General features: G+C 42.1%; 1 protein-coding gene across 3 annotated transcripts in view; it reads left to right on the top strand.

The window, feature by feature from the left end:
• The window catches only part of DNAL4 (dynein axonemal light chain 4), a 52707-nt gene extending 36907 nt beyond the window's left edge, over positions 1-15800 (top strand). For all 3 annotated transcript variants that reach the window (XM_073592536.1, XM_073592538.1, XM_073592537.1), the window contains 2 exons: positions 8012-8095; positions 14297-15800. In XM_073592536.1, the coding sequence (XP_073448637.1) occupies positions 8012-8095; positions 14297-14461 (249 nt within the window). In that variant the 3' untranslated portion in view covers positions 14462-15800. The remainder of the gene's footprint in view (positions 1-8011; positions 8096-14296) is intronic.
• The last annotated feature ends 2172 nt before the right edge of the window (positions 15801-17972 follow it).

The following is a 17972-nucleotide window of genomic DNA, read 5'->3' as shown; positions in this document are numbered from 1 at the left end:
AATGAAAAATCAAATGAAAAATAGTCCATATGTAATTACTCCATGGCAGTAAACATGCATATAAAGACACAAAAAATTGGTGACAAAAATAATTCATAAATGAAAATATCCAAATGGAAGTTTTCCAATGCGTGACCCAGGGTCTATGTTTTCCACCATTTGTACTGCCCGTCACCTTTCAATAATGGAGGCTTACCAGAAAGCTTGCGACCGCCCTTACTGGGGGGGGGGGGGTCAAAACAGGCTTAGTAGAGCAACAGGAATGCTGCTAGGATCTCACAGACCTCCTACACAGGTGACCGGTCAGCATCAATGAAGATCATCTTCAATGGCGCACTCCCAGGTGACAATCGCTATACACCAATGGGCGTGTGCTTCCACGGGTTAGGCATAAGCATCCAGTGGATTATCTGTGAATCTTGTCTGCAAATTGCTAGGGACTCTTTTCTGAAGTGGAGGGATACAGGCGAATAAGCCGCTAATGATCAGTTAGACCCGGCAGGGGCTGGGTGGTGAGGCCGCATCAGTGGTTGCGCACATCCATTGGTGTATAGCGATTGTCTCCTGGGAGTGTGCCATTGAAGATGATCTTCATTGATGCTGACCGGTCACCTGTGTAGGAGGTCTGTGAGCTCCTAGCAGTGTTCCTGTTGCTCTACTAAGCCTGTTTTGATCCCCCTGAGTAAAGGCAGTCGCAGGCTTTCTGGTAAGCCTCCATTGTTTTTATTGAAAGGTAACGGGCAGCACAAGTGGTGGAAAACATAGACCCTGGGTCACGCATTGGAAAACTTCCATTTGGATATTTTCATTTATGAATTTTTTTGTCACCAATTTTTTGTGTCTTTATATGCATGTTTACTGCCAATGGAGTAATTACATATGGACTATTTTTCATTTGATTTTTCATTTTGCACTAGATTATTGATCACTATTGTTATACTGGTAATATACTGTATACATTATCATTACACACATCATACTCACTTGTAGTATTTATCCGGCGCTGCACTCTTACCTTTATCTATACCTTTTTGTGCCCTATATCGGGATTATAGTGCTTAGCTGCAGGATATCCTTCACGGCCCCCCTTTTAAAAAAAAAAAACATATTTTCACATTTATCACGCACATAGCGCAATTGTTCTTTTTATTTATTTATTTTTATTTTTTTGCCCTCTCACTGCTTCGTATAAACTTCTATCAAAATCCCAGTACTGATCAGAGTGCCCACAGTCCATTCAAACTACAAGTTCATCTGCCACAGCGGAAGATGAGACTTTTCGTTTTTTCTTTCACAGATTCCTGCGGGTGGAGCCTTTCACAGCTGCACTGTTTTAAAAATCTAGCAGCAGGGCGTGGGGATAGGAACTCCTGTCTGTTGTTTTACTGGGAGGGGGAAGTGAGGGGTGGAACAAGAACATGTTACACCCCAAATACGAGTGTAACATGTAACATCCATTCAATGAAAAAAAGCCGGCAGCTTGTTATCGTCTACATCATCTCATAAAGTCTTTATTGCTACATAGTAAAATCTAGTAATGGACAGGTTAACATGTTTTAGCTGTGTAGCCTTGCTCATAGCACTCTCCGATACACATTAAACATACACATTTATACCTGTGACCTTCCCTAAAATGAGGGTGGGAAAAAGCAACAGGTGAACACTAATTAAAGCATAGTAAGCTTCTGTGCAAAATAATTCCAACTAATTAACGTAATTGCTGGCTCAGGCTCTCAGCCAGCTGCTTCTCAGGCATCTAGATGGATCCAGACATTAAAATCCAAATCTGTACAGAGCCTGGAGCAGCTGACAGCGGGCTTTAGTTTGCCGTTGGCTGAATTTGGGTCACAGGAGTGCAGAACTAAGTGCACTCCTGTGACCCAGAAGAGAAGTATGGCCAAAAGAACTTGGCCATACTTCTCTTTTAAGGCATATTGATATATGCATAATTCCTCCCAAGAGCCAGACCACTGTTTGCATCATGATTGAGGGCTGTTGAGTATTGTACTAAAGCAGGATGCTGTGATGTTTTCAGAAAGATAGATACAACAATATTCTGGCCTCTTTCACTAGGCATAATATGCCTGCATTGCACAGAAACCCAATGATGATATATTTGGATCTAAAATAAGGTTTCTTTATCGTGCATCACAGGACACAGAGTAGGCAATGCACCACCTATAAGTGAATGAACACTGGCAGATCAATCAAACAGGAAATTTTCCCCTATATAACCCCTCCTGTACAGGAAGTATCTCAGTTTTTTTTTTTTCTCCAGTGTCTGTAAGGTGATGGTCACTGATGTGCTCTTGGAGCGTACCTGGAGGTCCGAAACGGTTCTTCTGTGAATCAGGTACTGAAATCGGATCCATTCAAAGGGCGATTGGCTAAAATTGATAGTACCCGGGCCTCGTTGGATAGGAGAGAGAATCCTTGAGGTTTGCCTGTAATGCAGCCTTACAGCGCTGGACCCTGCATAATGGAACCTTGTACAGTGTTTGTTCTGACCAAGGTGCTTTCCAGCAAGGTGCTATACCGGTCCAGGGGAGTGGACCCCAGATTAAGGGGGACCGAGTCCTTGAAGGTCTTTTATGACAAAGTCCGCCTTAAAGGGTGAAGGTTGGACTCCTGTTATGATTCAAAGTCCTGCGGCGGGAATGGTAAGTTTACATTTGCAGTGTTTCCTTGAAAAAATTACCTAGCCTTCTTTTGTGCAGTGGAGGCAGGAAGTAGAAGGATGACCATTTTGCTTATGGTTGAAGTCACACGTGGGCTGAAAGATCAGTGAGATTCCTAAGGGACAGCACGGATACGTAGCAGTCCATGATCATGTGTGAGTACTACCTGTGGGGAGCTGCATGACCAGACAGGACACGATTATACACTGCATTTGTCTGCATAATCCCGGGTGAGCTCGTACAACTGTTTTCTGTTACACCCCTTTACGGCTATCAGCGAATCTAAATTTCTGCATAATTGTAGAACTGCATCCTTGTATAATTGCATACCCGCATGAACTGCATACTTGCATTAACGGCATACTTGTATAACTGCATTTCTGCGTGCTTGCATACCTACGTGTTTGCATAGCTATAGACCAACATGGCAGTGGACCTGCATCCCTGCAAGACTGCATAGTCAGGTTTTGGCAATATAGTTGCTACATTATTTATTTGTTATATGATTTAAATGGCCCCAAAAGGGGGAGGCAGGTGCACCACCCTCAGGTCCAGTGGACTCGGGTGGTAATCTTTTGCTGTTTGCATCTCCCGACAGACCAGTGGGCTCAGGTAAATCTGAGCCACTGTGTTTGTCTGGCATTGCAGCAATTTCTGATGCATAGAATATCATTAGGAGAATTTAGCATCGACATTGACAGCTGCAATGGACTGTGGCTGCATCACCCTGAACGCACCTGATCTCGGAGCCTAAACAGGATCGGGGCTGGTTAGTTCCTGGATGGGAGACTGCCTGGGAATACCAGGTGCTGGAAGCTTTTCTCCTCTTGAGTGAGGGAGGCTTCTAAGACTGCTGTGTTTTGAGAGCATCCTTTTGCCTTGTATTTGCTCTCGGAGCAGAAATTATGGGTTCATTATTGTAAAACACTCAACTGGTAGCAGCCCCAAAACCAAACAGGGACATGAGGTCTATCTTAGATCTCAAGGCACTAGACAAATTTCTAAATGTCCCTCTGTTTCAGAGGGGATCAGTCCGATCAGTGATGGCCTCTCTGTAAGAGATAGATTTTGGGTGTCCATAGTCCTCAATGATGTATATCTTAATGTGCCAGTTTTTCCAGGCTCAAAGGTTTGTGCAATTTGCAGTAGAAAAACTCCATTTACCTTAAACGACCCCATGGATAAGAAGATGGAAGCCCTACTGAAGAGGGCTTGGGAAGCTGGGGCATCAAACCTGAACCCACAATAGCTTCCACCTGCACCTTACTAATATGGTTGACTCAACTGCAAGAGTTACTGGAAGGTGACACGCCAAGGGGGAAGTTAGTAAGAACTATCCCCACGCTAACCAGAGTGGCAGGTTTCCTAGCAGATGCCTCGGCCGAAAACCGTAAGAATATCTTCAAGGGCCGCGGCCTTAGTAAATTCGGCCCAAAGAGCCCTGTGGCTAAAATCATGGGAAGGGGATATCGCTTCCAAGAACAGGCTGTGCGGAATCCCATTCACAGGAGATCTGCTGTTCGGGCCTGACCTAGAAACAGTACTAGACAGGACCGCAGCAAAGAACAAAGGGTTCCCCCAGGCTAAAAAGAAGCAGGGGAAGACGCCCTTTCTTCAATTCAAAAAATTCACAAGCCGAGTGCAAAAAAGTGCTTGGGACAGCAAAACAAAGGCAAGGGAGAAATCATCCCCAAGCCTGCCAATTCAAAGAACAAAAAACAATGACGGTCTTCAGGTGGGGGGCAGACTGGCAGCCTTTGCCCACCAGTGGAGGGAAGCTACAAAAAAACAATAGAATTTTCCGCCTGCCCCCCAACCATCCTCCAAAGGGCCGATAACCAGGCAAAGGCCTTTCTAGAGTCCCTGGAAATCCGGTTGACCCAGAAAGTGATCTGTCATGTCCCGCAAAAAGAGGATAAAACAGGGTTTTACTCACATATCTTTGCAAAGAAAAAACCATCAGGCAAGCTCAGGCTCATACTGAACCTCAAACTGCTCAACAGGAGAATAAAATATAAGAGATTCAGGATGGAGTCCATCTACTCAGTCAGGAATATCCTACCATCAGGGATACTCATGGCTACAATAGACTTACAAGATGCTTACCTCCATGTTCCCATAAAGGAAAGTCATCAAAGATTCCTAAGGTTCGCGACCGGCGGCCACCCTGCACCTGCAGTACACGTCTTTGCCTTTTGGCATCTCTTCTGTGCCCAGGATCTTTTCAATGAAAATGGCAGAAGCTCTAAAAGGCCTAAGACAACAAGACTTAAGCGTGATACCATACCTGGACGATCTACTGTTCTTTGCGGAGACCCTAGAAATCAACCTTCGCACAAGTATATCCTAGCTACAAAACCTGGGGTGGATGGCGAGTACAGAAAAATCGCAGCTGATCCCAAGCCAGAGGGTAGTGTACTTGGGTTATGTGCTGGACGCCAGATTAACCAAAATCTTCCTGACAGAGAAAAAGAGCGAGAAAATCACGCAGGCTATAGCCTCTCTGATGAGGGCCAATTCCATCACAATCAGGCGACGAATGGCAGTGGTATGGACTGATGAGGGCTTCGATCCCAGCCATCACCTGCGCACAAATCCACACGAGGCCTTTACAGAATTATATTCTGTCCCAGTGGGATGGCGACCACTCATCCCTAGAGACGTCCATTTCTGTCCCGCAGTTGGTCAAATAAACACTTTAGTGGTGGCTCAATCCGCTCCGCTATATCAAGGGGGCAGATGGACTTAAACCAACCCTATCAGGATCACCACAGACGCCAGTACCCTAGGGTGGGGAGCGCACATGGGGGATCTTTGTACATGGGAAATGGAACCCCAGATGGTCCCAAGCCTCATCAAATATGAGGTAACTAAAGGCCGTGGAAGATGCACTAAAAGCTTTCCAGGCAGCTATACAGGGCAGAGACGTAAGGATCCAATCAGACAACGTCACGACGGTGACATACATAAACAGGCAAGGAGGAACAAAATCCCAGCATAAAAACAGCATAAAACCTGTGACTAGAGCCATCTATGAGAAAGTGTGGAAAAAGTTTGTCTGCTGGCATAAAAACAAACAGCATTCCGGCAGAGGAATCATCCTGTCAATTCTGGATTTCCTGCAGGAAGGAGCAGGCAAGAACATCTCTCAGAGCACACTAAAAGGTACAGGTGGCAGCACTCTCCTCCTTTTCTGAACACCAGACTAGCAGAGGATCCACTCATAAAGAGATTTCTAATCTCATTAAATAGAGCTAGACCTGCGAAATTGGGCAGAACTCCAATGTGGGATCTTTCCATGGTGCTCAGATGATTTTTCTCTCTCCCCTTTGAACCATTGGAAGAAAGCTCAGATAAAAATCTTACTCTAAAAACCACACTTCTAGTGGCCCTAGTATCGGCCAGAAGAGTGAGCGAAATTCAAGCACTTTTCATGATGGAACCATACTGCTTTATACAAACAGACAAAATCGTCCCAGCCTTTCTACCAAAAGTCTCTTCAACCTTCCACAGGACTCAAAATGTGGTTATCCCATCTCTTTCAAATCAATGAATAGCAAGAAAAGAGACACATACAACAAGCTAGATGTAAGAAAAATACTCATAGCTTATCTCGAGAGAATGAAGGACTGGCGATGAACTACCTCATTATTCTTCCTCTACGCAGGAGTCAATAAGGGAAAACGGGCATCAAAAAACACGATAAGCAGATGGATACAACTTGCCATACAGATGATACACACAGCCTTGCCCCTCCAAGCGGGATCAAAGCCCATTCAACCAGAGCTTGGGCATCCTCGGTCACAAAGAAGGCAGGGGCAATTCCGGAGCAGATCAGCAGAGCAGCGACATGGTCGAGCTTCAGTACCTTCACATGGCACTACCGTATCGACCAGCTGTCCAGCCAAGTCCAGACATTTTGGTCGTAAGGTGCTCCAGACCTTATCCCTGCCCTAGTAAGTATTGCTTGATACATCCTCTCGGATGCTGCCCTGGAAGACCATTTGTGAAAATAGAGTTGGGTACCTGGTAACTCATTTTCTAGGAAGCCTTCTAGAGCAGCACTAGTTCCCACCCTAAGCGATAGTACCAGGTATTGTGGGTTCCTTCGGGGCTTTAATATTAACTGAGGCACACAGGTAAGACGAACGAATTTATAATGGTGGACTAATGTGTTTCCTGTTTCAGGGAGGAGGAGCCTATCTATATATCGGATGCTGCCCTGGAAGACTTCCTAGAAAAAGTTACCAGGTACCTAACTCTGTGTTCGTTTTATGGCACTGCCCTTCGGGCTCGCCACAGCCCCCCGAGGGTTCACAAAGCTCCTAGCCCCAGTGCTGGTCTTGCTGAAGACGCAGGGGGTGTCACTCTTAGTATACCTCAATGATCTTTGCTCAGGGAGCAGTCGGATACAGGCTTAAAGCGAAATATATGAAGCAAAGGGTATCCTTCGATACGTCTCTGCATGAGAAAATGGTATCTACATTGAAGCGGTTCCCTATGTGCAGTTTCACTCCAGATCTTTTGTAGAGGAACATTCTCTCTGTCTGGAACATGAGGGTACAAGCATTGGATTGCCAGAAGGCCCTCTCCGGGGTATTGCAGAGTTCAAATCAAAATGGGAGATACTATATTTATTAGTACCGTTGGATGCCATCATTATTTCCTTTTCTGGTTGGTCAGCATAGCCGAGATTCGAACCATGTGTGGGCAGGCTGAATGTACTAAGTTCGATCGATCAATCAACTTAGGTACGACCAGCCTGCCGGATTCGCTTGCGATTATCGCTAGTGGCTGTTATAGCCGCTAGCAATAATCACCGTCTTCTCCAGGCGGAGACGACTTCCCCTGCCAGGAGCAGACAATTCCTCGGCAGGAGGGGTTCCCCTGTCAGCACTGTCTGTGTTGATGGGGGAATCGTGCAAATTTGCACTGTCTATGGCCTGCCTTAGACAATTTTTACCCTCTTCTCTCCTCTTTTCTTGGTTTTGTGACAATTGTGAAATCCAATTGCTTTCTTTCTTAGTGACAATGGTCACAAGGACAAATAAAGGTGAATCTACCTAGCAGAGGCACAGACTTCGTAAAAACCTGATAGTGCTTTAAACTCTTACCTACTCAGACCAAAATAAAGAAAAAAAAATTATACAATGTGATCAGACCATGAAAGTTGGTCAGTGTTTTGGAGATTAAAATGGCAGGTGCCTTCAATTTTAGTTTTTTTTTTTTTTCTTCAGTTGGAGTGTTGTTTTTTCAAGGATGTGCTTTAGTGTGTAATACAAAGGGTTCTATTGCCAAAAACCTGTTCTAACAGCATTGTTTCCTCTCTGCAGCACACGGACATGCCAGAAGAAATGCGTGTAGAAACCATGGAGCTTTGTGTTACAGCCTGTGAAAAGTTTGCAAGTAATAACGAGGTATAGTCAACATACGCGTCACAGCTTAGGGATACTCAAAGATCCCTTTTTAAAGCCAAACTCCAGGAAAAAAACATGTTTTTTTACTTTAGATTGGCCCAGCTTAGTTATCTCTAAAGCTGTATATACTACTATTGAGAGGGCTGCTGAGGATACTAAGAATATTAGTTCTCTTCTTGACAGATTTATTGTCAGCTTTGATCTTCTGGGCGCTGGGCTGTTTAGATACAATTTATTTAGAATAGGCTTAACTACTTGCCACTCGTAGGACGTCCATGGATATCCTCGGGTTTCAGTAGTTATACTGAGATGATGCCTGCACCTTCCAAAAAAATTGTGTTTGAAAGACTACTGCGCAAATACTGTGTGACATAAAAAATTGCAACACCCAAAAAAAAGTAAAAAAGTAGATTTTAACATGTTGGAGTGAAGTGTTAGAATTGGCCCGGATACGAAGTTACATAGTAGGTAAGGTTGAAAGAAGACACAAGTCCATCAAGTCCAACCTATGTGTGTGAAATGTGGTTATTGAAATAAGAATGGCTAGACACTAGTTCACCAAAAAGCAGTGCTTTTACAAATCATAATTGTGCTTTAGTTTTTGTTTTCCACTTGTGTTATTCAACTCTATCTATCAGCAGGGAGTATTTTTATTCCTCTTTTCACACTTAATTTTCTGTATCCTTACCTTTGAACTGTGTGGCTTGTTATATAAAATTGTCTATATGCTGTGCAGACAACTCAAGGTTATAACATAGCAAATAACCCATGGAGTGCATTATATGATGAACGGTGTAGTTTTTGTCTACCCCCTGATAGCTGGTTTTAATAAATACATTGATCTGTATAAATTCCAGTAAATATAACATGCACAACAGGATACCTTGGTAAAATAAAGTAGCACTTCTAAATAATGTTAATAAGGGGCAGTTCACACTACAATGTGCGCTAGGAGCACAGGTGAACACGCGTGCGTTATTTTAGGTTTTAACATGCACTGCATTGCTGCTTTTATTTTTTTAAGTGCAGGACAGCATACATCACCATACAACACCATAAAGCACCAATGTGAACTGCTGCTATTTATACATTGCTTTTACAATGTATATGCACTGGCATGCATTGATTGACCCTAATATCTATTAAAGCTTAAAAAAAAAACAGTTTCCTTTCCTCACACAGACACAGCGTGGGAGGAAAGGACTGCTAATAACTGGCAAATTTGTTTACATGTGATTGAACACAGCTGATCACTTGGTAAAGGGCCGCTGTAATTGGCCCTTTAACGCGATCTGTAATCAGCCGTGTCCGAAGGGGGCATGCGGGAGGTGGGGTTCTGGCAGGACATTCATGGACGCCCTTCCAGAACTGGAAGCCCGTGCTGTAGCCGTCTTTTGTCTATAGCGCAGGTGGGAAGAAGTTAAACCTGGGTTCCCAGACCACCCTTTACATCAGAGTTTCCCTTTACATTCCAGAGTCCACAGAGATCCCCCTTACAGTGTAAGTGGAAATTCTACACACTCTGATGTAAGGGAGAACTCTGTGGACACTGATGTAAGGTTGGCTCGTGGAACCCTGGTTAAAGGGGAATGCTGGGAGCACTGATGTAAGTGGGGGCCCTGGTTATCGGAGTCTGTAGCATTTCCCCTTACATCAGAGTTCTCAGTGTTCCCCTTAAATTAGAGTCCCCAGAGTTCTCACTTACATCAGAGTCTGCAGAGTACCCCCTTACAGTGTAAGGTAACTCTGCAAGTTCAGAAGTAAAGGGAAACTCTGTAGATTAGGATGTAAAGGGGGAACTTTGTGGACTATGATGTAAGGGGAGACTCTTGTGATTGAATCCATATGATTAGAAATGTTATTTAATCACAAAATATATGTATAGCGTAAACTACAAAAAAAATTGCTGTGCGCTGCTAAAGTCTTCAAGTTTGACTTGAAGAAAAGGTGACAACCCTTCCCAAGACAGCAGGAAGGGAGCCCGCTGCAGAATATGTGAAAGGGTCCTGCTGCAATAAAAGAGCCCCACTATTGGAGTAAAGGCCCCTAGGCTCAGAGGGAAGGAAGGGGATCTCTTCATGGTTTCTTGCACTGGGGCCCTGAAGGTTCTAGTTATGCCTCTGGGCTGACTCATTAAAAATGCACTCCCTGTTTGGTTAATATCTTATTCCAGTTCAGCAGCAAGGTTGAACGATGCTGAGTGAAATACAGATATATATTATATACAGTGGGGACGCGGAAAGTATTCAGACCCCCTTAAATTTTCCACTCTTTGTTATATTGCAGCCATTTGCTAAAATCATTTAAGTTCATTTTTTTCCTCATTAATGTACACACAGCACCCCATATTGACAGAAAAACACAGAATTGTTGACATTTTTGCAGATTTATTAAAAAAGAAAAACTGAAATATCACATGGTCCTAAGTATTCAGACCCTTTGCTCAATATTTATTAGAAGCACCCTTTTGATCTAATACAGCCATGAGTCATTTTGGGAAAGATGCAACAAGTTTTTAACACCTGGATTTCGGGATCCTCTGCCATTCCTCGTTGCAGATCCTCTTCAGTTCTGTCAGGTTGGATGATAAACGTTGGTGGACAGCCATTTTTAGGTCTCTCCAGAGATGCTCAATTGGGTTTAAGTCAGGGCTCTGGCTGGGGCATTCAAAAACAGTCACAGAGTTTTTGTGAAGCCACTTCTTCGTTATTTTAGCTGTGTGCTTAGGGTCATTGTCTTGTTGGAAGGTAAACCTTTGGCCCAGTCTGAGGTCCTGAGCACTCTGGAGAAGGTTTTCGTCTAGGATATTCCTGTACTTGGCCGCATTCACCTTTCCCTCGATTGCAACCAATCGTCCTGTCCCTGCAGCTGAAAAACACCCCCACAGCTTGATGCTGCCACCACCATGCTTCACTGTTGGGACTGTATTGGACAGGTGATGAGCAGTGCCTGGTTTTCTCCACACATACCACTTAGAATTAAGGCCTAAAAGTTCTATCTTGGTCTCATCGGAGCAAAGATTCTTATTTCTCACCATCTTGGAGTCCTTCAGGTGTTTTTTTAGCAAACTCCATGCGGGCTTTCATGTGTCTTGCACTGAGGAGAGGCTTCCGTCGGGCCACTCTGCCATAAAGCCCCGACTGGTGGAGGGCTGCAGTGGTGGTTGACTCTCTACAACTTTTTCTTATCTCCCTACTGCATCTCTGGAGCTCAGCCACAATGATCTTTGGGTTCTTCTTTACCTCTCTCACCAAGGCTCTTATCCCCCGATAGCTCAGTTTGGCCGGACGGCCAGCTCTAGGAAGGGTTCTGGTCATCCCAAACATCTTCCATTTAAGGATTATGGAGGCCACTGTGCTCTTAGGAACCTTAAGTGCAGCAGAAATTTTTTTGTAACCTTGGCCAGATCTGTACCTTGCCACAATTCTGTCTGAGCTCTTCAGGCAGTTCTTTTTGACCTCATGATTCTCATTTGCTCTGACATGCACTGTGAGCTGTAAGGTCTTATATAGACAGGTGTGTGGCTTTCCTAATCAAGTCCAATCAGTATAATCAAACACAGCTGGACTCAAATGAAGGTGTAGAACCATCTCAAGGATGATCAGAAGAAATGGACAGCACCTGAGTTAAATATATGAGTGTCACAGCAAAGGGTCTGAATACTTAGGACCATGTGATATTTCAGTTTTTCTTTTTTAATAAATCTGCAAAAATGTCAACAATTCTGTGTTTTTCTGTCACTATGGGGTGCTGTGTGTACGTTAATGAGAAAATAATATGAACTTAAATGATTTTAGCAAATGGCTGCAATATAACAAAGAGTGACAAATTTAAATGGGGTCTGAATACTTTCTGTCCCCACTGTGTATATGTATGTATGTATGTATGTGTATGTGTGTGTATATATATATATATATATATATATATATATATATATATATATATATATATTTATATATATATATACAGAAAGCATTTATAAAATTATTAACACTACAGAAAAAACCTTAAAGTAGAACTATAGGCAAAACCTTTTTTTTTCATTTTGGATAGAGCAAGGGATGGTTATAACCCCTGTGAGATTTTTTTTTTTTTTTTCATCATCTGTGTCCCATTGCAGCATTGTAGAGATTTCCCTTCAATTCCTGCCCCATAGCCAAACAGGAACAGGAGAGGAAATCCCTGAAAATGAAGGGAATTCTTTTGGGGACCCCCAGCTCACCAGAACTACTACCCTATTGGAAGATTTCCCCTATTACTTTTCAGGAGAGAACACAAAATTTAGAATTTTCTTTTACTTTCACTTTCATTGATAATGATACAAAGGACAAATAGAGGAGTTTTATCTTCTCAATGGGGGCACAGACCGCAATAAAAAATGACAGGTGTTCTAATCCCTCTCCACTCTATCCAAAAGTAAAAAAAAGTTTGCCTTTAGTTATACTTGAATACTGTGATTTTAACCATTTTAGATTTAAATGACAAACCCATATCACACACATGCTATAGGGGCATGGTGCATGTGTTTTTAAATTACAGGAAATTTTTAGCATTCCTTGATCTCTATAAATACTTTTTGGCTGGACAGGGTGTTTTTGCATGTAGATGGCTTTTTGGGGTTGACAGGGATTCTGCCACAGTATTGGAGGTAGCAGTGCTGGGCTCATTTGAGAGTCTGCGCCTCCTATTGTATAGAGACTCTGGGGCTAAATTTCCCCTAACAGGGACAATGCAGGCTACAATTAAAGCATGGGACTGTGTTCAGGAGTTACTGGCACCTGCTTCTGGTTCCCTACCACCGGCCTCGCTGCTGTGGATCACTAACCGTTTCTCTAATTCCCTAATTTTCTCTCTATACCCGATTGTATTATATGGGCAACAAAGGGGATTAAAACTTTGCAGACCTAAAATAGAGGTTTAACCTACCTAACCCCTATCTCTTACACTACTTCCAATTGCAACATGCATTTATCTCCCAATCTGGCTCCGCAAGAGTGGAAATTCGGTCTTCAAGTTTGGAGAATGTCCTACTGGACGAGTCCATGAAAAAGCTGTTATCAGAATTGTGTAAAGAACTTTTCTCTGTCCCTCCCCCCTCGGTAACCAGGTGTAGGGAACAATGGGTTGAGGAGGTTCCAGACTTGGGAGGGGAAATCTGGAATGATATGTGGAGCTTCCCTTTCACTCATTGAGTATCAGCAGGAAACCGGATAATTCACTTTAAATACCTACATAGGATATAATATACTCCAGCAAAGCGATCTAGAAAGCAAAGCGATCTAGAATTTACTCCGGGGGCCTCAGCGGAGTGTTGACGCTACTCACATTCTCCGGCAAACTTTAATCACATCTTTTGGCATTGTCCTGTGGTTCAGGAGTACTGGTCTGCCATTGTGCGCTGCATTGTTGAGATCACCTCTTTGCCTGTGCCTATGACAGTGGCGATCTGCCTACTTGGTCTAGTGGAGGGCCTGGTGCCTACTAGGTCTCAGCGCACTTTGCTTAGCCTGCTACTATTTTATGCTTGCAAAGCGATAATCCTCTATTAGAAAAAAAATACGACACCCTCCTTATCTTACTGGAAGGGGCTTGTGAATAAAGTGATTCCGTTCTATAAAGCCTTGTACCTGATCAGGGGTTGTCCTCGGAAGTTTGAAAAAGTCTGGAAGATCTGGTTAGGTAGTCCTGTTTCTGTCGCATAAAGTTCTCACGGCATTTATGCTCAGGTGAAAGCTAGTTGGGTGGTGAAGTATATGAGTATACCTTGTTTTGGAGTCCTTTTTCTTAACCCTGGGGTCTGCTTTAAGTCGGACTGCTGCATAATTTGTACAAGAATATGTAATTATATGCGCTAATGCTTCGGGGACTGCAATTCTTTCTGTATACGATTTGACTTTGTTGCTCCTACCCCTTAACGGGGACTTACTTCCGGGGAGGTGGAGTTGCTTGCAGGGTGTTGAGCCTGGACTTGGGGGGGGTTGGGGGGTTGGATGGTTTTCAACTGTCCGGTGTGGCATTAATTTTTGTTACTTGTGTTTTTGTTTTTTGTGCTAAGCATAAAACAATAAAAAGAAATTTTGCAAAAGAAAAAAAAAATTGCAGGAAATGATTAACTATCTGTAAACATTTGATAAACATTATATTCACTGCTATATATACCCCATATAGGTTTTTCTAACATTCTGAATTTTTATTTCTCAGAGCGCAGCAAAGATGATAAAAGAGACTATGGACAAGAAGTTTGGCTCATCGTGGCATGTAGTGATTGGAGAGGGTTTTGGTTTTGAGATCACGCATGAAGTAAAGAACCTTCTCTACATGTTCTTTGGGGGAAGTCTGGCTATTTGTGTCTGGAAGTGCTCATGAGGGATCCAACACACAAGAAACAATCTCTCCACTTCTTACCTTCTACTCAGGATGTGCTGCTACAAAGCCTCGCTCAGGAAAGAGTCTTTTGCTGGGCTCTCTATCATTTGGGGTGTCAGGATTTCTCTTCTTAACTCACTGGGAACCAGAGGGGTTTGCAATAGATTTGCATGCACCTCTGACTTGAAATTCAAAAGAAGGTGATTGGTTTGGCTCTTGCAATACATATGTAAGTATATTCTTCTGAGCCTAGGAATAGTCTGTCACACCAAATGAAGAAAATGAACTGCTATCAGTTTGCTTTTCCTATGCCCTGACCCTCAGAGGCTTTTGTAACCAGTAATAATGTATGCACAGGGTTTTTCTGTCGTACTGGCACCGCAGCTCTGGTTTCCCAAATACATTTTGTATTCACTGTCATTTTGGCACCTTCTTTTCCCTCTCTGATTCAAAAAATATCAAATTCATAATTGGTTTCCTTGTTGCTTTGCCTTCCTGCTATTCTCTATATCACACATTTTCTTATGTATGAGTCATTTTACCCTCTCTCCTTAACATGTGGACTCACAATCTCTCTACAGAGAAATATGTTTTGTTTTTAGTTCAGTATATTGTTTCCCTATACACCCACATAGGTTTGTGCGATTAAAAATAACCTGTTATCAGAGCAACCGCAGACTTCTAGCATGCTAAGAAATAAAATCTATATGTCGTATTCTCAGAATTAGTTGACTGACACTATACGCGGATTGGCTTCATTGGTGGAGGTTGGTTTATTTGTAGTAGTTGACTTTTGGGGGAGTCTTCACTTGCTGGAACTTGGAATTCTGAAACTTGTTTTAATATTGTATAGATTAGCTAACAATTCTCTGAGTACAATATTTAGAGCCGTTTCAAGATATTTTTTCACATTTTTCTAAATTCTATATACAGTATATGCATATTCATGTGACTTAGTTGCTAGACTTTTTCTGTGCTTGTTCACATGTAAATTATTTCTATTTTGCTATTGCTTTTGTTTCTAATTTCTCACTCTCTGGCTGCATATCATTCCATCTAGCTTCCCTTTTGTCCATTTGACGTAGATGTGCATCATAGACTCTCCACAAGCCATAAATAATAGATCAGGAGATTTAGGATACCACAGAGAAGCCTGCCAGCTACTAGTCCTTAATTCCTCTTGTTCAGTGGCAGAAACGTGAAGCCATGTTTCTTGGAAGGATTTTATATTCTGCTGGAACTTCAAGTATGATGTTTTTTTATGTTAAATCTGGTTGTATAATGGTTGATGCTCTACTTGTCATTAATAAACTTTCTTGGATTTTTTTTAAGAAAATAATTTTATGTGTATAAATCTGTCAACGTTTGTGCTATACGCATTGCAAAAGGATGTATATTTTATGTCTGTATCTTTGGAATGCTGGACATATTCAAAGACCTATACAAACTGTTTTTTAAAATATGCATTCCCTAATGAAAATAAGGTTTTGTCTAATTATTGTATCTGAGTACATATAAGGTTACAGAGTGTACTTTGAAAATCATTTGTACATTGCCCAACTTAGAGTAAGCTACCCCTGTAGTGTAGTCATCACTGGGTGCCAGATGGTACCTGTATGTCACTTTCTCTCCACATCAATGTGCTAAATTTTGATATTTTAATAGGCTTAGATATATACATGCTTACAAACAACCTAACAACTGAAGTTGCCCAAGCACCAAACACTGTCATGTGGTGAGTTTGCTGCTTGCCCTATTTACCAAAAGTTTAACTTTTATCAAAAGACCCATGGTTTAGTAAAGAGGTAGAAAGTTTACAAAAAGGTATTATCTAACACCTGACTGTGCCAACTCTACACAATCCAACTTAGTTTGTTGGATGACTGTACTCTTAAAACCCATTAGCAGTTTTATTATATCCAGGAACCATAATAACCTTTGAAAATATCTGTTTCCTATATCTTCCATTCCATGTGCCTAAAGAGCTGCCATTACACCCTCCGAAACTCACAGCTGCTTATCAGAATCTTCAGAGCGGAGCCCACATATGCACTCTGCAATCTAACTAATTTCTGTAGAGAGTCTGGAGTCCAAGTTCATAACCCAATCTTCTCTATAGGAATGATTAAGATTGCAACTGTGCAGTCTAGTTAGTGATATATTTTGGAGCATGGATAGATTAGCATAAGACTGAGAGCAGGGGGAAGGGGAGAGTAAACTTTAATATATGTGTAACTTCGATCCAGCCAAATTTAGATCCATCTGATCATTGTGTTCTCACCACAGGGAAGGCTCCCTGCGGTGAGAACACAAAATTACTGCAAGATTGATTCCCCAATCTACATCGAATGTGTAGAAGGGGGAATCGGCACTTTTTTTTTTTCAACCCACTGGTTGAACAAAAAAATGTATAAAGAATGGCCTGCCTAAGACAATAATTGGGTCTACAGGACTTGAGATATTCCTACTGCGTCTAGGTTGCTTGAGGGTACGCGAATAAAACCTGCCTTTAATCTTATTGCTGATGTATCAAGCCAAGTGAGCAGTATGCAGTATAAATTCAGGAAACAGAATTGCTCACCACACATAAGGAAAGTTTGAACATCTGACTAAAGCACCTGAGTGTCTGGCTTTAGAAACTGACCTGGAACAAGCTAGACGTTGGATTAATATGTCATTTTTTTTTAGAGTAGTTTAATAGTTCCTTAAAGTAGAACAGCAGAAAAAAGAAAGGAATGGGACTTTGAGTGAGGCAGGTCACTGAATGGATACCTTATTCAAATCATTTATAAAATTGTTTATTAATAATAACAAGTCACGTTATAGAGAATGTCAATCTGTAAATATAGGACACAATATACTATGATACACTTGTATAAATATATAATTGTTATACAGAATAAGGTAACACATAATCAGCATTACAGTTACATAAAAACACTCATCCATTTGTAAAAATTCAGTGAATATAATCGATTGCTCATGGTGAGCCAAACTTGTCTAGACAATCAGTTCAATGTAACTCAGTGTAACTCAACGCATGTTTCATGGCTCATGCCAATCATCAGGACTAAAATGCTCTGAAATTAAATTAATATTATCTATAAATAGAGGATGTTCTTTAAATGGGAAACAATCTCTCAAAATAAAGGTGTGTAACTTACAATACGACCCAAAGGTGGCACCCAAACTTGGATCCAAGGGAAGACGGGACAAGGATGATCATGTCCCTCGGCGCTGAGGTGGGGAGTTCCATCCAAACCAGAGACAGCAAACAGGTGAAGACCAGGCGACCATGTGAATGTAGTTTATGTTAAACAGTCCACACTCCTCTGCAAGAGTATGAAAATAAAACGATGTGAAAAGAAACAATTAATGAGATAAGCCTATACCTGTGAGTGAGTGAGTGAGTGAAGTGAAGTGATGAATAGTGGTGATTGCTATAATGATATGAGGTGTATTAGCTGAAAAAACGAGAGAGAGAGAGAGAGAGAGAGAGAGAGAGAGAGAA

This window comes from Aquarana catesbeiana, linkage group LG07 (assembly GCF_042186555.1).
Source record: "Aquarana catesbeiana isolate 2022-GZ linkage group LG07, ASM4218655v1, whole genome shotgun sequence".
In the NCBI taxonomy this organism is placed as follows: domain Eukaryota; kingdom Metazoa; phylum Chordata; class Amphibia; order Anura; family Ranidae; genus Aquarana; species Aquarana catesbeiana.
The sequence above is the reverse complement of the archived record's forward strand: the minus strand, read 5'-3'. Positions and strand labels throughout refer to the sequence as shown.